Source organism: Podarcis pityusensis (assembly GCF_964106645.2).
Source record: "Podarcis pityusensis genome assembly, chromosome: 10".
Taxonomy (NCBI): Eukaryota; Metazoa; Chordata; class Lepidosauria; order Squamata; family Lacertidae; genus Podarcis; species Podarcis pityusensis.
Window position 1 is genome coordinate 71,852,363 of NC_138035.1, and position 26,467 is coordinate 71,878,829.

At 41.7% G+C, this 26,467-nt stretch overlaps 1 protein-coding gene across 5 annotated transcripts in view; it reads right to left on the reverse strand.

The window, feature by feature from the left end:
* HGF (hepatocyte growth factor) overlaps positions 1-26,467 on the reverse strand; it is a 54,931-nt gene that overhangs the window by 5,466 nt on the left and 22,998 nt on the right. For 2 of the 5 annotated variants that reach the window (XM_081023613.1, XM_081023616.1), the window contains exons 7-17: positions 22,412-22,530; positions 17,776-17,983; positions 11,515-11,642; positions 9,966-10,068; positions 8,886-9,025; positions 8,056-8,094; positions 7,261-7,357; positions 5,713-5,790; positions 3,342-3,485; positions 1,807-1,913; positions 151-296 (exon numbers count right to left, since the gene is read on the reverse strand). In XM_081023613.1, the coding sequence (XP_080879739.1) occupies positions 151-296; positions 1,807-1,913; positions 3,342-3,485; positions 5,713-5,790; positions 7,261-7,357; positions 8,056-8,094; positions 8,886-9,025; positions 9,966-10,068; positions 11,515-11,642; positions 17,776-17,983; positions 22,412-22,530 (1,309 nt within the window). The remainder of the gene's footprint in view (positions 1-150; positions 297-1,806; positions 1,914-3,341; positions 3,486-5,712; positions 5,791-7,260; positions 7,358-8,055; positions 8,095-8,885; positions 9,026-9,965; positions 10,069-11,514; positions 11,643-17,775; positions 17,984-22,411; positions 22,531-26,467) is intronic. The other 3 variants (XM_081023614.1, XM_081023617.1, XM_081023615.1) reach the window with 3 other exon arrangements.

Below are 26,467 nucleotides of genomic sequence, written 5' to 3' on the forward strand. Positions count from 1 at the left end.
TGAAGCCCAGTAGGTAACATCCAGCTAGTTATCATCTCTCAACCTGACCAATATCAGAGTATGGTTTTGAAGATAAAATGGGCAGAAAGAGATTCCTGGAAATCCATGAAGGAGGGTAGGATATAAGTAAATAAGCCAACAGAATTGTACCTCACAAGTTCCACTGCCAATGCTCTCAGCCTTAGCACACATTTCTGACTCTTTCACAACTATATTTGTTCCAAAATCTTGACTGCAGCGCTCATTTCCCATGATGATCATATTTGCTTCTCGAAGTCTCCCATCAAAGGGTGCATCTGAAACCCAAAAGCAGAAATGAGAATATGCTGTTGTTTGCTTTCTCTTCAACAGTAAAGATCATGTTTTTCTAACAAAAAACAAGTTCCCAAATATGGATGCTATATTGGTTCAAATAAAGAAGCATAACACAGAGTTTGACTTTGCTAAAAAAATAAAAATAATTAATGTACATTTTGAGAGAGATGTTACCATGAGGCATAAATCAGACTAAGTCTATATAAAGTTGTAATTCTAAAACCATCGCCTCAAAAGCAATTCCACTGAAGTCATTTGACTAGGTACCAGAACAATATGCTTACCGTATATACTCAAGTATAAGCCGACCCGAATATAAGCTGAGGCACCTAATTTTAGCACAAAAAAACTGGGAAAACTTATTGACTCAAGTATAGGGCAGTTCATCACACCACAAACCTGGTTATGGCGGCAGCGGAGGAGGAAGAACAAGCAGCCCAAAAGGGCTGCTTATGGGCTGCTTGTTTCTCCGCCGCCGCCGCCGACAGCGGCAAAGGCGGAGGAGAAGGAAGGAGGAAGGAGCAGCCCAAAAGGACCCTCACTTGAGTATCAGCCAAGGGGGGCTTTTTCAGCATAAAAAATGTGCTGAAAAAGTTGACTTATACTCAAGTATATACGGTAATTAAAAGCTAAGCAGAAAATAAAATCAAGTTAACTGATCTGCTTCCTGATGACACCTGATAAATGCCAGGAGCGCAGCAAAACAGATTTTTCCATACCACACACACAACTAAATCACAACCTGCCATACTTTCCCCCTACTGGCAGGTTAGTTAATCAAAAATTTCAGGTGTGAGTTTATGAGGCAGGTGGTGCAGCGGAAGGCGTGCTGTGCATGTGGCATGGATGACGTCTCTCTCTCTCCAGCACTGAATGTCTTGCTGGAAGTCCAGGTCTGGTGGAGGAACTCTAGATGAGCCACTGGCCTGATCTAGCAGGCTATTCTTACACAGAGGCCAGACAACAGTTTGGGAGGAAAAATATGGGCCAACTTTTTAAAGTACGATAAAGAAGACAACCATTTGGTCATCTCTGTGTTGTTGCTGCAGCTTTGCATAATCATATATATATTAGGGGTGACTGGAATCCCCAGGGAAATTTTGGTAGCCTTCTGGAAAAATCATTTTGCTTCCCTCAAAACCCCTTCTATTCTCCACACACCCACACCCCGTGGGAACCTTCAAATTGGCCTCATCATTTCACTTTTAGCAGCAGTGACTCTGTCCAAATCAGTGTTAATTTTTAAAAAGCAGGGCCAGTGCTCCCCCCCCCTAAAAATGTTTAGGGGTACTCTCATTTTCCTACTCATATTGAAATACTGCTCCTCAATGGGGCCAAACTTAGATTCACAAAATGTTTCAGGGTATGTGTACCCCCAGAAAAAAAGCACTGAGTAGGACCCTCCTATAATACTTGAACCCACACAAACTGGGAACCCAGGTGGTTATCAGCATCCCAGTGCATGTTCTACTTCGGAATAAAAGCTCTTACTTCCTGTATGTCCCCATCCATAAACAGTGCAGGTAGTGCCTTCCGGAATGGTACATCCAGAAATGGGCAACCTGATGATAGCCACAGCATCACTGCTTACTGCTGGCCTGGGAAGAGATTATATAAAGACAGATGTATACTTATTCTTACCAGCCCTTTTAAAGCAGAGTTCATGCTCACAACAATTTCAGTAGCTAGATCAAGTGAACAGACATGTACTTGCAACTTTTCAAAAAGTTTAAAGTTCAGCAAAAGGACTTAAGATATATTCTAGAATTTGTTTTTTGAAGCCCACAGACTGAAAGTTCTACAGCAAATTTCTTTACATGCAGACCCCCCAAGTGTTCCTATTTTCCAGGAACAGTTCCAGATTTACAGAAGCCACCCTGGTTTCTGATTTGATCCTGGAATGTTCCGCTTTTCCTTAGGACATCTCTATTTTCATCAGAGAAATGTTAGAGGAGATAGCAGGACATCCCTATTTGTATTGGAGCCATAGGAGCCAACTCCTAGGGACTGAGGGGTCTTCGGACTTCCCACCAATAAAATATTCCCACCAATAAAACCATATGTCAGGAGTGCTCTGATGGTGTTTCCTGCTTGGCAGGGGGTTGGACTCGATGGCCCTTGTGGTCTCTTCCAACTCTATGATTCTATGATTCTATGATTCTATGATTCTATGATTTGAGGGGACAGGGCCCCCGATGTTCATGGGCATTGCCATTCAAATGGTATTTTTGTGTGTGTGCCATGTCATGTGATTGATTACATGGGGTGGGGCTTACCTCCCCCCCCCCAATATTTTATTCAAGTTGCCACCGTTGATTGGAGCAAAGAGACAAGATGACAGAGCCTTAGGTTGCTGGGGAAGGAATCTGGGAAGGGGCCTTAGACACCTGTGTTATTTATTGCTGACCTCATCCTGACTCCAGCTCCTGACAGCACCACCAGGTAGGATGCCCATGAGGAAATGCGGCCATTGTGGTGGAGGGGGAGGGGAGGTTCCCCGTCCCTGCTACTGTCCATCAGCTGGCATAACTTGAGTAGAACTCATAAACTGGGATTCTTTTCAGGAAAATATATATTTTTCTACCTGCTTATTGTCCAGGGATTTCTTTTGGAGATCTGTCTAGTAGAACTGCCTTCTGGAATTATTGTTTTGAGGACATTTTCACAAGCGTGTGGAGGAGCACATGTTATGATGTGCAATGTGCAATTATTGTGTAATCACCTCAACAGTGAATCAATGAGACAGATGTTAAAATGAATGCACATTTCAGTAGGACCCAGTTAGCAGACAGTTAAGATCAAGTGTTGGTGATGACAGTAACTGACTGAATCTTTCAGAACAAATATCATATTCGAAACACTCTTTAAAAATAATTGGGAAAATCCACAGGTAGTCATTGCAAGCAAGTTCTCTGGTCACTTTACTTGGGAATTGTATTATATACAGTAGCAAAGTCTCTTGCCATCTAAGAAGTGCACAACTGTCAACACAAACCTGCAAAGAAAGAAGCATGATTACAACTGACCTGGAAAGTTTCAGCAATACCAGTTCTGATCCTTTGGGACCATATACCAGCTGGGAGATATTCAGAACTTGCTTATGCTTCTCTTCGTGTGCTCTTTCAACATTATGTATTCCAAGCCATGCCTGATAGTCTTTGAGATTATACCTAAGGAAGGAAAATTCAATGGCACTTTGTATGTGGTTCTCTGTCCAAATCAATCAACACTTGGAGTGGGCTAGTGGCTTTACGCTCTCTGGATCAGTTTACCATGGGCAGATTTCAAACCTTTAATTGTGGTTCAAAGGTGAACATGCAGCGTGATGATGCATAGAGCAAAAATCATGGCTGCTTCACTCTTCCCGTGCCCCTACTACAGTGCCAGGAGCCAAGTCACAGTTTGGGTCAGCACTGTATCTGAATCCAAGCTCACGGTTTGTTTCCTCCAAACAAGCCACGGACAGTAAGCCAAAAACAAACCTTGGTTACAGCTTTTGCTTTGTTCTAGAAGATAAATATCGCAAGCCAAACAATGGTTTATCTCCCAAGCAGTGTGGCAGCAGTAGGAATGGCGGAGGAGGGTAGCAGCAGCCATGATTTTCATCCCATGCACCAGAATGCTGCGTGTGCATCTTTGAACTATAGTCAAGCTTCACTAGAGTGGCTGGGGAAACCCAGCCAGATGGGTGGGGTATAAATAATAACTTATTATTACTATTATTATCACTATGGTTTAAAGTGTTCTGCAAATCAGACCGCTGACTTGCCTGCCCAGGGCTAAATATAAATACAATATGAAAACACTTTGTCAGCTTGAAAGACCACGGTGTGCTGTTGAGCCTCTTCGATAGGGGTCCAATACTCCCTGCATCCCTACTTAATTTAGTCTTCTAGTCCTTAGTCCTTCCTGCTTGCTATCGGGGTTGTTGTTGTTTTTTACCATTGGCCAATCTGTTTTGATGTCAAAATGCAAGTTTGTTAGCTGCCGTCTTAGCTGCTTGACCCAAAGTTTCTCAGATCCTCTGTATAATTACAGGGAAGATGCAGGTTCTAGGTACCTCCTCTCTTTCTGGAGAAGGTTGACAGGCAATGCCACTCTCTGAACAGAAGAAGGTAGGCAGGTGGGGGCTGGCTAAGGACAGACTGAGGTTGGTGGGGAAGCAGGGGCGAATGAAGGCTAACCGACACCCGGGGCATGGCAAACCACTGGCTGCGCATGTGTGGAGTTGCTAGATACCGTGCATGCGTGCGACACCGCGCATGCGTTGTATGTAGTGGTTTGCTGCCGGCACCGCTCAAATGATGTACAGACAGTGGCGGGATCCTCTGCTTGTGGCTGCAGCCGCGAACGGAGGATCCTCCGCATGAAGCTGCGGCGGTGTAATGGTTGCTTGCGCCGCCGCGCCCGGGGCGGTGGGGCGAGCACACCACGGGGTGCCTTCTTGTCACCCCCCCCAGACATGGCACCCGGGGTGCACCGCCCCCCAGCCCCTTGCAACGCCACTGTGGGGAAGAGCCCCTTTCACTCTGATAGACCAACCTAGGCTGAACATTGCCCATTTCAAATAAAAACCCTTCTCATTTCTGTTGGTTGAAATGGAATTTGTATTATTACACAAAGGAAATGGCAAATATTTAGAACCAATGAAGTTTAAAACTGCAAGAGATTTTTGAAAGAGTTCATCTGAATCTTTAGCTGAGATTTCTGCATTGCAGGGGGTTGGACTAGAATCTGGGATTCTATGAACCATTTGTTTGTTGGTCAAGCAACACTAATCACATTAATACATGATTTTTTTTACATTATAAAATTCTGCTGCTTTACTTAAAATCTATTAACAATGTGACAAAAAATGTCTAACGTGGTATTCTGAATGTATAAATTCTAAATACATATTCAAATGCAGTAGACCACTGAAACTGTGACTGATGCAATCTGGTAGGGAATAGATTTGGGATAATAAGAACCAGCAGAAAACTGTAAACTAATTCTTTTTGTGGAGGATGGGGCTTGTTTATTTCTTATTTTCACATACCCTAATCTACATTTCCTGGTTTCGATTACAGCTTAACGTAAGTACAACACATTTCAAAGAGCAATTGCCAAAGTAGTTTATGGCTACAAGGTCAAATTCTTGGAAAGCTCCAAGTTGCATCTGGATTCTTGACTAAACAGAATAGAAGTTTTGGGTATTCTCCGCCTCACCACCTAGGTGAATCAATTGTGTGGTAATATTAATTATATGAAAAGGATAATTGTTGCAGAATGCAACTTTATAAAGGCTATAGTTATACTAAGAGGGCTAGGTTGCAACAGAGAGATTCCTACCACAAGCTCTTAAAGAATAAAATTATTTTTCTACACTAACTGTGTAGTAATAAAAAGTTACTTTACCGAGAAGGAAAACACTGTTTTGCTGTCAGGACCCAGTCTTCCTTTATTAATGAACCTCCACAGAAATGCCTGCCTCTGCTGGAGGAAAAGGTTGAAATAGTTACTTGTAGTCATAAGCAGCTGCATACAATTCAAACCAATATTGTTCTTATTATAACTAACATAAGAAGAGCCTCTGGATCCGGCCCCTGGCCCATCTAATCCAGCGTCCTCACAGTGGCCAGCCAGATGCCTGTGGAAGCAGACCAGGAGCAGTGGTGCCTTCTCCCCAGCCCTCCTCCAAGCTAGCTGCCTAACAATGCGATGCTGACTTCCAGAAAATTGTTCCCCCTCCACACCCAGGTCAATGTATCGATAGCAACCGTACTCTTTTGCCATTGTACCATAGCATGAAAACAAGATTCCTCTTCCCCCAGCAAGTATAGCTTTGTTTTAGCTTCTGTGCATTGCTTTAAAAAGAAAGATAAGCTTGAGGCCCAAGAGTCTTCTGCTCTTGGGGTTCTATCCAGTAGTGGCTTGAAATGCCAGAGGCACCTCCCTTTGTGCAAGGCAGGACACCTCTTTTTTGCTTATCTCTTCTACCCAATTTGCACACACCCCCAATGCCTCTAAGAAGCTTCTCCTAAGGTTGGTGTGCCATTTGGAAGAGTATGAGCTATGGCCCAGAGGAGAGAGTGAAAATGGGATAAATATCAATAAACACTCAGCATGCAAAATAGACCCACAAAGGGAATCAATCAACAAGAAGAAAAAGAAATGCTTCTGTTACCAGAGAGCTCTGCAGCTGGTTTCAACTTTGCATTCTGACCCCCATGAAGGTCTAAAATATACAAGGCTGACATGCATTGGGCTTGTTTCTGAATAAAATACCTTATAGCATATTGCGATTTTTCTCCTTTCCTTTGAGTGAAAATAGGATGCCCCACCTAATACCAACATAAATGATTCTGCTAACACAAAACCACCATGGGCTGCAATCCTAGCCCCATTTATCTAAGAAGGAAGCCCCACTGAATTCAGTAAGACTTACTTTTTTGTGGACCTGCTAAGGAGTGTGCTGTTAATCAGGGTAATGGAGATCATTTAGTTAACCACAAAGGCCAAAGGACTGAGTGAGCAAGAACTGGGATGTGGCCCACCTGAGTTTGAGACCTGCTCTCAGAACCAATGGAATATATAAGTGTGAGACTTATGATGTCTTGTGGAAGCAATGTAGGGAACTTGTTACATAATGTGCAGTTAGAAATTCAGCATTTCTCCCCTAAAACGGAGAATCAGAGACAATAGGTCTGTCCGAATGTTCAAAACCACATGACGGTAATTGCATTAACATTCGTTCAGGGTTTCAGTTCACAGGGACAGTTTATGTGTATTCAACAGGTCGCTCCACTACGTGGACAGCCATGGGGAGAGGAGGGCATGGGGGTGAATATGTGTGGCTCCTCTATCACACAATTATTGTTATGTTCTTCTGAATGACCAAATAAGGTCTTGGAAGGAAGGGAGGGTTGGATTCCACACATTAAAGGGCAGCACATACAGTCTTACCTGTCCTTCAAACTAACCATCCATCCTTTGTCAGGTTGAGTGGGGATTCCATTAACAACTCTCAGGTGTTTTGTTGAGGCACAAGGGATAACAGCAGCTGAAAGAATGTTCTTAGGTTACATTATATTCCACTTTAGACCTAAGACTTTGAACAGCTTATACAACTATACTTTCCCATTAAAAGAAAACAACAACTAACAAGCATCTTTTCTCTAAATAGTCTATAAGCCACCCTAAAATTGTTAGTGTTCTTTACCATCATAAATAGCAGTGTGAAATTGTTATGTGGTTTTTGCTGTGAGCAGGAGGACAAACCAGGACCCAAGGACCACTTTGACAGTATTATTAATCATGGTTTAGTGCTTAAATGGGCAAGCTGCAGAAAGCTCAAGGAAAGCAACAAGTTCATGCAGTGCCTCTCTTTCGACATGCTCAGGAGGAGTGCAGTGGTACCCTGGTACTCAAACGGCTTGGCTCCCGAACAAATTGGTTCCTGAACGCTGCAAACCCGGAAGTGAGTGTTCCAGTTTGTGAACATTTTTCGGAAGCCAAACGTCTGACACGGCTTCCGATTGAGTGCAGGAAGCTCCTGCAGCCAATTGGAAGCTGTGCCTTGGTTTTCGAACCATTTCGGGAATCGAACGGACTCCCGGAAGAGATTAAGTTGGACTGTTTAGTGTTATGAGTATGAGCAATGTATGAAGTGGGCCTAAGATACACCCAGGAAGTGTGAAAAAGGATGGCTAATATACCATAACAGAATTTATTTATTGGATTTATATAAGCACTACTTACGGTCTAAACTGCCCATTGTAGGAACGGCATCATCTTCACCTACACAGACAATGCAGTATAATCAAACCATGATTATTCTTGTTAAATAAACTTATTTACAACTACAATGTATGTATGAAAACTGTAAACATGGCGAGTATGTTGAAGAATATACATTTTTCTGCTTAACTTGTGGCACAGGTTCAATAATGTCACCCACTATGAATATTTTCCCAAGAAGAATGTTTCCCAAGAAGAATAAGAACCCTAAACATTTATTTGATTTATAATCTGAAACAGCATCCCTCTTTAGGGGATGCAATAGCCTTTCAAACAGAAGATCTATCCTAGGAGCTAGCCAAAATATCCCTCCCTACTTTTCCACCATGTTTATAGGCAGTTAATTTTAGTGGCTTTTCAGGGTTGATTTGGAGAAAGAACCTCAATCTAGTTACCATTCCCCCCCACCCCCACCCCCACACCAGAATGATGCTATATCTAAGGCATGCTGAAGGGGGAAATGGTGACTTCCATAATTTGTAGAATGTCACTTGACAATATTCTCGGAAAATTTTCTGTTGGTTTCAGTTTATGCACACAATTTTAGCCAAACAAGGACTTGCTTTCATTCCATTTTGCCAATTTCGAAGCTTATCTAGATAAATTAGTACTATCTCCACGTTGATCAACTTTTCCCACCCCATTCTCACCAATATCAGCATCTGAAGCCTTTTTTTTAATTATCACATTTATCAGGTAGAGTACAGAACTATATATGCTCCCTCCTGACTTTTTCCCACTTCCAGCAATTCTGTAACAACATTGGCCTATCATTTATACTGAGCACTTACATCTAGATATAGGGCAGTAGTCCCAGGGGATCTGAGGATCACTTGTATAGCACCAAGGACCATGAACATCATCATCTGGATTACGACAATAATTTTTCTTCAACTTGCTAATATCTGGCTCTTTATATATTGGTAGATGCCTATAAAGAAAATATATGCCAGCAATGTACTTTAATAAGCTTGTATGAACACAAGTCGATTTTCTGATTATTAATGGACATATTTGCCAAGCAATTTGTGCTGTGACGGCATTCACATTTCAGGCTTATGGGGTTTAGAAATAGTATAGGAAATTTCCCCTAAGGCATGGTGGGGGAAATTAACCAGAAAAGCTCATTTGATAAGCAGAAGGCTTCATGAGAAAGAGCAGAGCATTGTGGGAAACTGTTGAGTACTAAAACATAGCTCTCTGTTTCCAGTTCATGTGAGGGAATGATAGAACATACAGCTTGCAGGAAACCCTGAAATCCAAGTAAAATAATGGGAAAATCAAGTCTAATCCCCCCCCCCCCGGACCTTCAAAACAACAGTTGAAGATTCTCCTGAAAATGTCTTTATCTTTCCCAACACCACAATTTATTATGAAATTGCAAGCTGTGCACTGAACTTGGAATCTAATTTTATTGCAATTGCCTTTTGAAAAAAGTATATTGGACCCAAAATGAATTGACACTGGTCTGTGAACTCTTGCAAAAGCACCAGAAGAAGACTTCTCACAGTGTCACCACATCAGTAGATCATATAAAAGCCCCTGAAAATAATTTGGTCTTGTGACAGACTTCACTAGATTAAGTAGTCACTTTTCTTCTGAAACGATAAGAAAAACCCCTTGAATAGTGGAAGCAAAAGAGTGAGAGGGAGTCTATATAAAATGAAATGAGTTCATCCCAGTTCTACTCTCCAAACAGGGGTATAAGTGCATCTATAAGCATACCATCTTGAAAAGAAAGAAAAGAATTAATTTGAAGGCACTGTAAAAAATGTTTAGTAAAAAGCATGGAAGCCACTTGAACAATATGTTGCAACTTTCTCTACTGATTGAGACGGAAATTTTTTTTCCCCTTTTAATTTTGTACATACCTTTTTAAGTCTTGAATGTTTTTATCCCACATAGAGCAAGTTAAGCCAAAGCGGGTCTGGGCCATATTTCCCATATAATTCGTCCCATTCCCTCGATAGCAATCTACATAAAGAACAGTCATTTAAAAGAAGCTACTAAAATACCAGTGTTACTGGTTTTTCTAAATATCCTGTTAATTAAATATAATCCAGTTTTTTCAGCATGCTGTTTAGAAGGTAATACATACAAAAGCAGGGCCAGTAAACATAGCCATAAGAGAAAGCTAATGTACATGAAGACAAGAGCTCTTTGAATCTTTTAAATAATTATGTTTAAAGATATAAATAAGTAACTCAAAAGTAAATAAGTAACTTGCTTTCAATATCTATTGCAGATGTACTGGGAATTTTTCAGTTCAAATGGTAATTTGTTGACTGTGAACTTGACAAGGTCGCCCAATGCATTAACATATGTAAAAGCTGCCAATGTATCTTTAGTTCTGCAGTTTAAATCCAGATGTTTTCAGAAGGTTATAAAATGGAACTTTAAGCTAGTCAAGGAAAAGGTCCTGGATTCTGGCAAGGATAGATAAATGCTGTAGTTACTCATCCCCATACAAGGCAAAGGACAAGCTCACAGCTGATCTCAAGTAAAAATATTCCCATCTTTGAAACGTACATTTTGGTTTATTTTAATTCGGAAAACGTTTCACAACTTTGCATATGCTGTGAATAAGTTTCACATCTGCAACACTTTTGACATTGTCACTTCAAATAGTCTTGCACCATTCTGCTACATTATAGTTGTGAAGCAGAATCACAGGATGTGGAATTTTAAAAAGAAAAGTGTGAGGTGCTGATTTAGTAGGCTGGGCCTTTCAGACTGACCCTGAAGCCACCTGAGAAAACTGCAGAACGCAGTTCACTGGAGAGATTGCTTGTAGAATGGAAAAAAGGACACTCACAAACCTCAAAAGTAAGGTAAGTACAACACAAACCCACCATCCCAAGTACAAACCCTCCACGAGCATTTGACTGAAATTTCCTGCCTCTTTCATTATTCTCAAATGTAATTTCTTTCTCATTAATTGATGCAGAATGGTTGAGAAAATCATGGAAGTCCGCTCCCCCCCTTTTCGGTGGCGGCGTTGCGGGACGGCAGATGCTTCACTGGGGCCCCAGCAAGGGAATCCTGGCATCAGAGCCCCTTCCTGATTGGTGGTGTGGGCGTAAGCCTGTGCCGCCTATCAGGAGTTTTGGTGAATGAGGATGCAGGCCTGGATGTTGGGCCAAGGGCAGAGCCGACAGATGGGGAAGGCAGCCCTCGGGTCCGCTCCTTGCCCACACCTGGGGTTCTACCTGCTTTTTCTCCTCAATAGGGGGTGATTTTCAGCACAGCACCAGATTACATTAGAGACATTTGCAAACCAAATATCCAGGTACAGAGACAGAAATTTTTACTCTTAGTCTGTGGTGGCCTCTCTTAAAAAATATATTTAATTTGTCCACAGAATAGTATGGTTTCTTCCACAATACTTTAGAATATTCTTATCTTCCTAGTAGAAGTTACCTTGCTCACTTGGTGCATCACATTTTGGTATTTGAAAGCAAAAGCCAGTGCGAGTTTTTGGGTCGGTAGTAAAACACCACGGTGCCTCAGCTCCATCTGGATTGCGGCAGTAGTTTTCTCTTAAGTCCCTATAAAAAAAATAAACATGTTAACATATGTCAGGCACAGTGCTGCTGTTTTGCATTGCTTTTTCTAATGCAACTTAGCAATAATAAAAGCTGTTTGACATCTGTGTGTCACTAAGTTTCTAAAGCAGAAAGATTTGCACAAAAAACAACACAAAGTGTGCACACACTCAAGTAAAATTTGGCAACAGAAAGCAGGAGACAACAGGTACATTTATATTCAATGAATAATGGCTATAGTATTTCACATAAAGTGCAAGGGTATCTATGCACTCCATCTTTCGGCCACCGTTGCTCCAAATGTATTTTGCCTGTTACAAACTCTTTCATGTGAATTGGGATCAGAGTCATCTGAAACCTATTATAAATTCTGCTCTCAGGCTTATGCCAACAATAACCCCTCCCATCTCAGAGGGAATGGATCTATCTGGTTATAGGGGTAGGGCCCCTTTGGTTTTATCACTGATTTAATTAGGAAACTGAAACCCAAGAGTATGAGAAATGTGATTAGAAATCCTATACGGGTGTTACCTTTTGAATTGGCGTCTAACCATTGGGGACTCTCTTTAAAACAAAGTATCAGTTTGTATTAAAACTGTCAACCTCTTGAAATGTAAGTGTTACTCTCCATTCTCCTGAAAACTTCACTCAAGTTCAATTGAGTCTTCAGTTTCATAAGGCTTTTTTTGGCCATCTGGAATAATGATTGATAACTGTCGGTAGAATAAATGTGTGCCCAGTCTTATTAACATGAGATGTCTTCATCAGACAGCCTAACAGAAGAAAGAACTATGACTATCTCTGACATAATATTTCATTCATTGCAATTTTTAAGAAATTGTAAGGAAACAGGGAACCTTCAAAAATGCAGAATTTGTGTTGGCTGGGAGATCAGCCATGAGAGCCACAATGTTCAAGTTGAATGGAATGTATGCTTTTTGTGTTTGACTTTTCCATTGCTTAAACCTTGGGTGGGGAACCTATGGCCCTCCAACAAGCCCCAGCCAGCTTGGCCACTGGTCAGAGGCGATGGGAGTTGCAGTTCATCCTCATCTGGATGCCCAAAAGATCCCTATTCTTCGTTTACACAGACACACATCTTCAACAGTTCTGTCTTTTGGGGGGGAAATGTGCGCTGGAAAATGGAACATCAACAGGGAAACTAAAACTAACCAGGGTAGCATTGTAGAGCTTTCCCAGTACTCCAGTATTCTTTAAAAAACAAAAAAACAAAAATAAAGGGAGTTTTCCTAGGAAATAGGCTGAATGACAAATGTTGACTAATATTTCTAAAGTGCTTAATCAAAACCCCCAAGGGAGTCAATTGAGTGTTTTGTCTGAGACATGTTACAGGACCAGATCCCCCATTTCCTTCCTAGTTGGGTTAAAGAGGTTCTCAAGAAAGGATTTGTAGAGGATATTCCATATTAGTGCAGCTTTAAGTGAAATTTATGAAATTTGGCTCACTATTCTGGAAAAAGAGATACATTCAGCTCCGTGCATGCTTTTCTTTAAAGTATGTTACACATATTTGGCTGAACACTTGAAATCACATACTCTGGCTCTGACCGATTGATTGTAGCAGAACAATTTTCAGGGTGAAAATCCTGAGGACTGCTATAAAACTTTTACATCCTTATTCTATAGTTTTAAGGCTTTAATTCTGTGGTCTGAACATAGATGTCTAATTCTCAACTCTAACATCCAAGCACCACCAGCCCAAAGCCTGGCTTTTCAGAAGTCCCGTTGCTTTCATTTGGACTTGCTACCAGTTAAGTATATGCAGCCAAAGGCCTGTACTGCACCCTTCTACAAGTTAAATGGGATTAAATTCCAGAGGCTCACAGAGCCAAATGGACCCACCCGCCATATTTCTAATGTCTACAGTAATTGCGACAGCTGCTCTATTAATAGCCTTGTTGGTCTACATTTATTTTGATCTGTAAAGTCTTCAAAGATCTACCCAGGAAACATCACCAAGGCAACAATAATTGCCAAGGGATCATGTTGCATTTAGGGGAAGGACCACAAGTCAGTGGTGCAGCAGGGGTGTTGTAAGCAAAAGGTGCCAGTTTCAATCCTAGGGCTGGGAGAGACCGACCTGAATCTTGGAAGAGCCATTGCCAGCCAGCAGAGACAATACTGAGCTGGCCGGAGTTGCCTTGCTCAGCATAAGGCAGCTTCCTATTCAGGTTCCTATGTGCCATTTTAAAAAGCATTCCCATATTCCTCTTTTTCACCAGTGAATAGATCAGATTTATAGCAACACTTTACTGAGGCTGTGACTGCAAAACTGTTGCCTTATGCCTGCCATCATGACATAGCCAGGCAAGTGTGGGATTCTCTCCCACATTTTTGTTCTAGTGACGGGCAAGTGGGTAAAACAATGGGTTATGTATGGGGAGAGAAAGCTTGTCCCCTTCGAAAAAGTTTTCCACACGAATGGTTTGTGGCTCATGAAGAAGAAGAAGACCGTGAGAAAAGCATCGTGTCCCACCTCCAACCTGCAGCAGTTAAGGGACTCCTTGGCTGCCCAGCACCAAGCATATCTTTCTGCAACCGTTGTGCACAATATAGCCATTTTTACAGCACGATCCTAAGCATGTCTATTCAGAAGTAAGTCCCACTGAGTACAATGAGACTTACTTCTAGGAAAGTGTATAGAGGAATGGCACCTGGATTGCTTTACAGTGCCACTGGAACACTCACCTAGGCAATTGTCAAATTAATTTGAGCAAAGGACTATAGAAAGGAGAAGTGAAAAATGCATTTATTGGAGTTGCTCTACAAATATTATAAAATCAATTCTCATAACATTGCCAAAAGACTCTTCTGCGCATATGACAATAATTAATGCAATACAAAATAAAAAGATCAAGTCTACACACCGCACATAATGCACATTTTCCTACCATCAGCTATATAGTAACATAAAAAACATATTTAACAAAAGTGAAATATGACACATAAAAGACAATAGGAACTTGGTTACATTTGCAAAAATTATAATAGGATTTCTTTCGATTCTTCCTTGCTGGTCCACCTTCAGCTCTGCAGTGCAAGGAAACAACAGTGTGTCATCACATGTCCAACCGAGACCTTCCCCCCCCCCCCCAAGGCAGCAAGCACTGACAGAAAATACACAAAGCAATAGCATATACCCATATTGCTGGCTGTTGCAGTGGAACTGTGGGAGTCCTCCCAAGAGCTCCCTGGCTAAGATCACACAGGAGTCAGAGTTCTATGAGCTATCACAGTCTATTTCCATCATCATCAGGAGTCCATGGACACTGGCAAGCAGCACAGAACACCCACATTGCAGCAGTCAACATGAGGGGGTTGATATCATGCATGCACAACTGTGCTGTACTTAGCTAGCACCACCACATATCAGGTTCACCACCATAAAAAATAATCCTTTAGTAAGCACCATGCTGGAGCCTATCCATCTCGATAGCAAAACTTGGAATACAACTATCCCATATGTAAGCACACTTTCACCACCGTGCCACAAAAAATTCATTGGCACTTGAAGTCCACACTAGAAGAGCTTGTTGGATCAGGCCAATGGCCCCTCTAGCCCAGCATCCTGTTCCCACAATGGCCAACCAGATGCCTCTAGGACACCCGCAATCAGGACCTGAGCAGAAGAGCATTCTCTCTCCTCTGAGGTTTCCAGCAGCTAGTATTCAGAAGTATTATTGCCTCTGACTGTGGAGGCAGAGCGTAGCCGGTGCTTATTGCACGCACAAGAGAATCAAACAAGCTGTAGCAACCGTGGCATCTCAGCCTAGGACCAAAGCAGCATGGAATGAAAATGGCAGAGCCACAATGACTTGCTTCCAGTCAAACAGCACCAGTTGCATCGCAGCTGATACTCTAAGTTGCAACTGAGGGCAGGCAGCATTTCCCACTCCCAACCATCCCCCTTGATGAATGACATGGGACTTTTATTTGCAACAATGCTTCCGAGTAGATGAAATTTCTAGTAAAAAAGGAAGGAAAGAATAAAAGAGACAAATCCACTTCAACTGATTCCAGCTAGACAAGCTGCAAAATTACTTCAAACTGTTTTTCTATCCCAGTGCACAGCTAGATGGCGGCACCTATCAAATTCTGATGAATACTGTATTCCGAAAGATATTGAAATATGTCCCTTACAACAGCTCCCATTCATGTAACATTAACCAACAATCCTGGATTATTAGAACACCATTAGCCTAATAAGGATGGTTCTCCAGCATCTATATATGCTTCATTGCACTAGTCTTGCTAGTGCCAATAAGTTCTTTCTCAGCTGGAAAATGGAAGCTGAGCTGCAAAAGTAGGTTTCTGAGTGGTGCATGAACATGGTGTTCCAAGCAAGAAACCATGTGGGTGTTTCACAGCACTTAGACCATGCCATTCACATCACAGGGTCAGCAAATGTCTCAGAAGTGTGACACAAAGGAGGGGTGCTTCATTCTGCATGCATCCTGGAAAAGAAACAGCAGCAAGAGTAAGCAAAATAACTTTTTGCCGAGTGCTCTTGGTCACAGTTCCCCAAATATTCAGAGTCACTATGTAAAAAGAGCTGCTTCAACAAGAAATATGTATTTTTAATATTGAGAGCACTAGAAGCAGGGCCAGCCCAAGACATTTTGGCACCTGAGGTGCTTCCCTGCCCACCAGGGAAGGAGGGAGGGAATAGCTCCATCAGAAACAAACAGTGGGTGGAGAAAGATTGGCATCAAGATCTGCTGCCCCACTGGATCCTGCCATCTGAGGTGGTTGCCTCACCTGGCCTCATTTGTGGGCCATCATCTTTCCATCCGAGAAAGGCCTCCCGAACCCTTTTCCTCAGATTCCCTTACAGTCTGGAACCACCACTGAGTCAGCCTTCCAATTCTAGCAGAAAGGCACTCTAGGGAGCAAAACCAAGCACTGTGCACCTCTGTCTGCACTTGTGTGCATTCATTACCCAGTCCTTTTATTGTCGATGCAAAATCTGGTCCTTCAAGAAGGGGGCTAAGGGGGAAGAAACTATATGTTATCCTGCATATTTTCAGACATTAAAGTCTACACTAGCATGAATATAAAATAGAGAATTTCCAGATGGACAAATCTGAATTTTTAGTAAAAGTAAAGCACTGGTAACAACAAACATACTGGACACCCATTCACCCTGCACTGAAAAACAAGCACACTCTCACAAAACCGTAGCATATTATCAAGTCAGGATAACTTACCCCCAGACAAGATTCTTGTTCTCAAGCTGCTACTGTGGCGAAGGTTTCTGACATGGACAGGTGACTGAAGCCTTTCATAGGACACAGCCAGCCAATTTAAGAGCTGAAGAATGAGCAGCTACAAGGGATCATGGTTCCACACAACCAGAGCTTCTATAAGCAGCAGGAATCCTAATTAGGAGGGGAAGAATTGATGCTGGGGCTTGCATCATTTCAACTAGTTCACCTGTAGATGTATTAGATTCCCTAGAAGGGAGAAGGGAACTTTCAGACAACTAGGAAATGGGGGGGGTGTTGTGGGGGGAGCAGTGGCTTCTTAAAAATATCAGAGAGTTGAGAAGGTAGGAAGTTTTAGTGTTCAAGGTAAGATAAAGCCATGTTGCAGAAAAAACCCTGAGTGACAGTTTAACACCTCTCCCATCTAGTCCCAAAACCTGTGACCAATTCACTTTTTTACCATCTTTCTTACTGGAAATGTTGGTGTGCCTGCATCACACCAGTATACATAGTCCATGTGCACACACATAAAACCACCACACTACAGTTTGCCAGGTACACAGTGAGAAGCTGGTACTAGACACCATCAGGCACTATGAATACACCACAACTTATGCGCCAGGCCAGAAAAAAGGCTCTGAAGATTCCCATATTGGATTGTTCATGGATCCATGAAATGAGTCCACCAAACATGGAGCAGTTATATAAATCAGATTCAGGTGAGTTTTCCCAAAAGCAACACTTCAGAAACATAGCTATGATTCCTAGATAGTGTTTGACATGACAGTAAAGTATGTTTTATATCACACTCTACAAGTCACATGAGTATTTATTGGGTTGAAGATTAATAATGATTCTGCAAGTCATAATCACTGCCATTAAAATGGTGACACCCATGAGGCCCTACTCACTTGCATTTATAGTTCTGCGATGTGAAGTTGTGTTGATGAGGAGTCTGAGAGTCCCAAGGCTGACATTCAATGCCACTCCATATGGTGCTTATAGTTCCACGGTACCCGTCTCCTTGACCTCTGATGCATTCTCTCGTCTCAGCTGCTGCTGAAGAGCTGTCCACAACATTCTGAGCTAGAAAGATAGACATGGCTGTTGCTTTCCTTCCTGCAAGTCAACCTGATGTAAGGGGAATGTTCTACAGTTCACCCTTTGATTCCTGAAGACCACTTAAAAGATACATTGGGTCCTAGGAAACAAGGCAACCCTTTAGGCTGCAATCTTATGCATATTTATGTGGGAGAGCTGGACCATAAAGAAGGCTGATCACCAAAGAATTGATGCTTTTGAATTATGGTCCTGGAGGAGACTCTTAAGAGTCCCATGGACTGCAAGAAGATCAAACCTATCCATTCTGAAGGAAATCAGCCCTGAGTGCTCACTGGAAGGACAGATCCTGAAGCTGAGGCTCCAATGCTTTGGCCACCTCGTGAGAAGAGAAGACTCCCTGGAAAAGACCCTGATGTTGGGAAAGATTGAGGGCACAAGGAGAAGGGGGAGACAGAGGACGAGATGGTTGGACAGTGTTCTCGAAGCTACCAACATGAGTTTGATCAAACTGCGGGAGGCAGTGGAAGACGGGAGTGCCTGGTGTGCTCTGGTCCATGGGTCACGATGAGTCATACACGACTAAACAACTAAACAACAAGCCAAACTGAACATTGTGAGACTTACTCTGAATAGGGATGGGGAAATATTGCACATTTCTCATTTTTCAGATCTTAAGTTCAGTTCTCCACCTTTCCTCATCAATTTGTGATTTTTTAAAAAGAAAGTCTCCATGAAAATTCAGTAACATTTTAGTACAATTTTCTTCCAATATGAAAAATCAGCAAGGCAATCTCCCCCAATATAACGCACCTGTGTAAGCTATTTTCACTAATACATGCATTTATATGCACAACCATTTTTGTATACATTACTTGGCTGGATAACTACAACTTGGAGAAGTGTGAATTTAGAAGGAGGTTAGTCCACACAGGACTTCACAGAAATTAAATTCCTCAAGCATTATGAATAGCTACTTCCACATTAGGCTAGCACTGAATTCCAAAGAACTGAATGCCATCACTTCAAATGTCGAATTGCTTTGCATGAGAAAGACTTTTATCTGCTGTGATTCTGTGACTGTTTTAAGATTTTGTTCTGCAACGCAGTAATGGATTTCATTTCCAAGGTTTTTACAGTGGTACCTTGGTTTACGAACTTAATCCGTTCCAGAAGTCTGTTCTTAAACCAAAACGTTCTTAAACCAAGGCATGCTCTCCCACAGCAGTGGGGACTCAATTTACAAATGGAACACACTCAACAGGAAGCAAAACATGTTCTTATTCCAAGGCAAAGTTCACAAACCAAAACACCTACTTCCGTGTTTGCAGCGTTCTTAATCCAAGTGGTTCATAAACAAAGATGTTCTTAAACCAAGGTACCACTGTACTTCTATTTGGACATAAGCAGGAACACCACTAAACACCAGGTTTCTGCCTGCTAGATTGCAGTTTCCCAGAATGCAATTCACAGTGCCTTTCTCTCCTTGTGCAACAGCATGCTTCCCAAAGAACAGAATACTAGGAATCCTTGTAAAGGGCCTGTGTTTATGCACCCTGGCCTGAATTACTCATAGCTCAAACTTTATAAAGTCAGTAAGATTTTGTGGGTTCACATCTGGTTGCACAATTAGGGTCTACTGTCTAACCTGGAATATAGATTAGTTTTTAAATGTAAAGTCTGCTGGTAAATACAAAGGTAATTCCTCAAGAGGCATCTTTTGTTGTTGTAACCCCAGTCATATAAACATGTACAAGACGAAATCTATTACAAACCCATCTAACTACTTAAATCCCTGGTTCCACTTCAGTCAAAAGAGTATTTGCGCATGGAAAATTAAACACACAAATCAGTGTTTTGGCATCCTAGATTTGTTCTATGTAGATCACGCACAATCATGGATTAATGCAAAAGTATCTGATTTTTAAAATGAATACATTCCTACATTTAATATTCTAATGGCTTTATTAAGCTAATATTTGTGCACTTTAAAGAGTGGCTGTGCTTCTGTAAATCTGATATCAAATTCTCCCTAGAGTAATATGTTTGGAAAGCCAACAAGTTTCTCTGTCTCAAGACCTTTTGCAGATGTCTCTGCAAGTTGCACTCAGTCTGGCGTGGACTGTTTTGAACAGAATTTTGGAAAATGGTAGCTCCTCAAATGAGTCACTCAGGCAGGCAGGCACAAGGCTTATTTTTACTACTTACAAATTTGTGATAATTGGAAATGTTTATGGAACTGAGGCCACATCAGGAACATAATTAGAGATATAAGGGATTGAATTTGCGACCTTATTCATGCAAAGTAAAACATGGGAAGTGAGTGCAAAGCATGTGCTGTACCACTAAGCTAATGGATTCTCTAACATTATTTATTCCTGACTCCTCTAGAATACTAATGGTCATCACTGAGAGTATACCATTTGCAAAAGCAAATTTTCCTTTAACATAAGTGTATGACAATCTGTGATGTTTTTGCAGCAAAGTGATTAGTTACATCACATATTGTGTACTTTTGTAGGAATGTTAGGAAGGAGCTGTAACATAGAATGAATACATCAGAAAAACCAAACGTTACTGCAGAGAAAAATATCAAACTACTCCTTAAGGAAACTGCAATAATGCAGTTCAAGGACATTCAAACTCCTACTGGGGCATCAATATTTCCTTGTGCAGCAGTTGTACATTTCCATTGCATTCTTTTTTTATGATCACATCGGTTCAGAGTCATTTCCTGACAAAGTGGTTCAGAGTCATTTCCTGACGTGAGCCACTTGTAAAAAAATGCCCTGTTACCTACAGCTTGTGAATTGCAAATTCATGTAGGAACAGAAAAGACAGAATAATTCCCCTTAAGATTCTTAGGATTCCACAAGTAAATCAGTATATTTTAAAATGGCAAAGATCTTCTACTGGTTGTACATGATTCCTATCTTACATTTCCAGTGCTTTTTTCTGTGGGTTCGCAGGTGTATGCATACCCCTAAACATTTTGTGAATCTAAGTTTGGCCTCCTTGAGGGACAGTACAGTATTTCAATATGAGTAAGAAAATGAGAGGACCCCTGAACGTTTTTTTAAGGGGGGAAAAGCACTGTGCATATCTCTCTGCACTATTTCTGCACTCTGGCGAACGAGTGCATACATGCACCCAAGGTAAAACAGGACAAAGGAAGTCTGAGAAGCCCCAAGCATGCAGGTCATCTCCCCGGGGAAGCCCACCTGGTGTCAACTTTGTTAATGTTCCAGCACCAAGAAGACATTTTTGTTTCCCCAGGCATTCAGGCAGCACCAGTGATTGGATGTTTTGATCCTCACTGTGTTTATCTGTTTTTATTATTGTATTTTTACTCTCATTTTAAATCACTTTGGAACTTTTTGTTGTGGGCAGCAATATATAAATTTAATAAACCTAAACCTGTCGTTCAAGCTGTTTATTTATAATACTAGAAAACTGGTTTTCCTATATGAGATTCATGAGCAAATAGATTACCACTCCAAGAAAAGGTAAAATGCTCTTTAGCATTTTCAGGCTCACAGAAGAGAGAAGCAGCCTCAAAATGTTTGGAACATGCCAAGTCTAAGCAAGATTGGGTCTTTGATCAGTTTAGTTTGGACGTCAAACATTCAGGTAGCATGAAGTCCAGATGGCAATAAATGCACCAGATGTTTGTATTCTCAGGAGAGATTTTTCAGCACTGTTTAGTATGCTAATTGCTAACATAAAAGTAAAAACTGCTAGACAGTCGCTTCTGAGATATTATTTGTTACCTTAAACAGCAAGGTCTCATACATATTGCATTGCTTAAGTGGATTGCAGGGAAAGATAAAGGATTTGCTAGATGTATGCTGAAACGGATCTCTTATCTTTCCCCACACCAATAAGAACTCTGACCTCAGGAGACCTGCAGCAGCATTGATCTAATATAGTTGTTTTTAAACTGGGTTTTCAAGAACTCTGGGGCAACACAGGAGCTTCAGAGTGTGCTTAGAGGGAAGATAGATATTGTCTACCACTACAGCCTTCAATACAATGCTTCAGAGGATGCTTGGGCATTTTCTAGGTCCCATCTGTACATGCACCTTTGCTTGTGCCCAGGCAAACTCTGTCTCATAAATTCTGAGCTGCTACCCTTAAAATCTGCTTTCAAGACTAACTGTATTATTAGGTCTGCAGCTTCCAGGGAAATTTATGCATGTGGAGAGGGATTGATGGAGCCTGTGTGATCTGAGGGCAAGGCCAGAAATGTAGCACCCACGCCCCAGAAATTGCATGAGGAGTCTTTTACACAAAAAATGCACAAAGAGGAGAGCATATTAGGTAAGAGAACAGGGGAACGACCAAACAATGCAGAGGATCCTTGTTATAAGCGACAGGACTGAAGCCTACAGAAAACATAACAGGGTTGCCACGCAGTGAAGAGACAATCTCAGATAGCCTAGATTAAGGAAAGGGGAAAGTCACAATAAACATTTGCATTAAACTCACCACACGTTTTAATTGTGCAAAACTCCCAGGGGGTGTTTGGGTCAAGAGTGTAGCACCACGGCCTCGGCTTATTATCTGGATTGCGGCAGTAATTATCATCAAGGCCTTTGTCAGGATATCTGCAAAGCACACCGACAAGCACGTCAACTAAGTCAGCCTGGCAACGCTACACAGGCACACAAGATGCAGCCCAAATGACCTCCAGCCTGATAGGGTTCTGAGGCAGTTAGGGCAAACAGGAATCCTAACATGTGGGGTGCCAAATACCTACAGATGTGGGAGGAGGAGTTGCCATCAAAAAGCAGTCAGCAGCTGTAATATCTGGAGGAGAACAGTTTTGATATGCTTCAGGGCATCCAACAGGGTCACTCTGCTAATTGGGCAACCTCCCATTAGTGTCTGGCTTGACACAATACCTTTACTCCCTATCTTCAAATGGCCCAATTAAATGTGGACAATATAAACACTTCCTGGCATACCAGACTCATTAAGGAAATGGGTTCAACAGTCCTGGGTTCAAACTGGAAGCTATTTTCAATAAACTTTCTGCTAATGATAGCTCTATTTTTAGAAGTCTGCTTATTCTGAGGCCATGCCCTCATTTCCAGCACTGCAAGGAGGAAAAATGCAGTTTCCCTCTGCCCTCCTTTATCTTGTCAATATTTTTTTCTCTTTTTAATTATTTCCATACCCTTTGTCCTGGAATTACTGAAAGAAGTGAAGGGGGGAATTGAGACAACTCTCAGTTTCTTGAATGAATAGCATTTGCTTATTCTTTTAGAAATAATTGTTTATATTACATTTATTATACATGGTATGTATAATAACGTAAAAACCTTTATGTTTATGTTTATGAAAGTAAAGTTCTTTTGAATATTAAAAGTCTGAATATTGTATAGTCTTTACAAAGAAGCTATCAATCACCTGGAAGAGTTATTTAGCTTCCTAGCTGTAAGCTACTCTGCTACTTTGCATATCATCAAAATTTATTTTGATACTTACTTGATACTTGGACTCAGCCTCTGAGTAAATCTAGACAAGGTCTAGCTGTAACAGAGTAGCAGCTTTCTAAAAGGTAGTTAAATTTCTTCTCTTCTCTTCTCTCTCTCTCTCTCTCTCTCTCTCTCTCTCTCCAATTACATTTAACGCTCTCCATCAGTGCTTGTTATTTCTGGATTCCAGGCAATTGTGATTAACAATAGATAAAAATGCTCTTCCCAGGCATTTCTCAGCTTTAATGGGTCATTAATTTCGTGCTTCCCCCTTACTTTACAACTTAACCTGCTATTTAGGTGGCCACTGTACTAAGTTAGTAATGCAAGTATAATTGACACTTCCATTTAGTGACTGAAATTTAAAACGTATGCTGTTAATCAAGGCCAAGTTGCATATCCCAAGCTCTGGACCTCCAGGGGAAACATTTAAAGGCAATTGCTTTATCATCTACGTGAATTATTTTATTAGACTACACAGCATGTGCTTTTGTTTACATTCCCTGGAGTTGCCATTTCAGAGAAGAATTGCAGACAGAACTAAAAACATTGGTCTTGGTCAATCAAAGAACACCATGTACTGATGAAACCTCTACCACCATGACACCAAATATCTGCGGAAATGAATCTAGGTTGCATCCAACTAAGACATACCCAGAACTGAAATAAGGAAGTTATATTCGAAGTACTGACAGTGCCATAGCAAGAGTAAAGACTGGGCATGTTTTTGGTGGGCTGGGGGCCAAAAGTCAGAGGAAACCCTGAGATTTTAAATAGGTAGTTGCAGTCTCCCAGTTTCACATAGTCAAGTTCCTGTTGGCTTTTGTTTTTGTTGTTTTAATAAGAGCTTATGCAAAAGATATTCCAGAAGGACAACAGAATCTTATGCAACTCAATACTTTGCAGAGTTTTGTTTTTTTAAAAAAACGGGGGTCCCTAATTTCATCATATTGGCATTTTGCTATTTATAGCAACTCTATAGGATCCTGTGCTGTATGTCAATTGTTTACAATTAAGTTGTAGTGGCCTAGAGCTACAAAACAATGACATGTGGTTGATCTGCTGCTATACTGTGTCTTCCCACAACACTCACTCAAGGGGATGGTTTGGGGTTCCCCAATACTGTTAAAAAGCAATGGCACAATTACTTCTAAGCCTGATTTCTCCAGACCCGCTGGCTGTTAGCACAGCCTTTCTAGTCAGCAGGGAGCAGGCAGAACTATGCTAAATTCTACTCTTTAAATTTATCAGTTGCAGAATGAAGGTAGAGAAATGTAGGAAGCCTGTGGTTTATTGCTTTAGAAAACTCTTGAACTCCCATCACCACTATCAAGACCCAATGTGCAGTAACTGGCTTCTTTTCTGCTCCTCTGCTGTTTATTCACCTCCCAGTTTCAGCTTCGTTTTGCTGGTACTGTACAGAAATTTGTATCAATACAAGCAGCAGTGTGCTGTCTGAATGAGAGTCCTCAGGTCTGACTGGGTGTTACATACACTCATGTAGGTCTTCAGTCCTGGTGACTCCATCAATGCACTTGGAGTTCCCACCTGCAATGCGCAAGCCAGGTGGGCTGACAGAGACATTTCCCAAGGGCTGCAATGCTCTCAAATGCCTGCTTGCCAAACCTTTCCCCGTGAATTTTGCTCTTAGTCTGATAAAATCAATACGCCAACATAATATCCAATCTTTTGGGTGTGTAGTATAGCAATGAAACTCCCCTATTAGTCGTCTCATCACTTGACCATGGCATCCTTCTGGACTGTCTAGGTGGGTTGGGAGCTGGGGGCACTGTTATGCAGTGGTTTGGCTCCTTCCTCCTGGTCTGTCTCCAGAAAGTGGGGGGGGGGATGAGTGTTCAGACCCCTGTGCACTCACTTGTGGGGTACCTCAGGGCTCTGTCCTCTCCCCCATGTTTTTCAACATCTATATGAAGCTGCTGGGAGAGACCATCAGTGGGTTTGGGTAACTAATATCCAACTAATCCAGAATGTGGAAGCTAGACTGGTGCCTGGGAGCAGCCACTGGGACCACATCATACTGGTCCTGAAAGACCTACATTGGCTCCCAGCACATTTCAAGCACAATTCAAATATTGGTGCTGACCTTTAAAACCCTAAACAACCTCAACCCTGTATACCTGAAGGAATGAGAAGCTTAGATCCCCATCACCTAAAGGTAAAGGACCCCTGACAGTTAAGTCCAGTCACGAACAACTCTAGGGTTGCAGTGCTCATCTCGCTTTACTGTCCGAGGGAGCCGACATTTGTCCACAGACAGTTTTTCCGGGTCATGTGGCCAGCATGACTAAGCCGCTTCTGGCAAAACCAAAGGAGTGCATGGAGATGCCGTTGACCTTCCCGCCAGAGCAGTACCTATTTATCTACTTGCACTTTGATGTGCTTCTGAACTGCTAGGTTATCACCTGATAAAAAACATCATGGACAGGACTCCGAATTTAGGACTATCACAAAGAACAAACACACAAGGCTGGCCCAGGCCAAGTGTCCTTCCTCTCTCCTGTCACAAGGGAAATGTGTTATGTGATATTATCATGTTGCACACTTCCTTGTGGCCACCTGTTTATTAATTTAATAAATATATATGCTGCTTTTCAAGAAAAATCTGTCCCAAAGTGGTTTACAAGCCACATATAAAATAAAATTCAAACATCACAAAAACAGCATAACATTTCAAAATCTTACAAAAATCAAGAGAACTGAGCCTAATCCAGCCTTTCTCAACCTGTAGGTCCCCAGATGTTATTGAACTCCAACTCCCACCACCCCAGCTAGCAAGGCCAGAGCTCAGGGATGATGGGAGTTGTAGTCCAACAACATCTGGGGACCCACAGGCTGAGAACTGCTGTGATTCAATGTGATATACAAATTTTCATAATCAGCTAAAAATGGGGGACCTCTGCAATTCAGATCAAGTTACCGTAGATTCTGGTGTATAAGGCGACTTTTTAACCCCGGAAAAAAGGTTAAAAAATCGGGGGTCACCTTATACGCCGGGTATGGGTGGCGCGGAGCGGAGCCCGCCCCCGCTGCTGCTGTGGCGGCT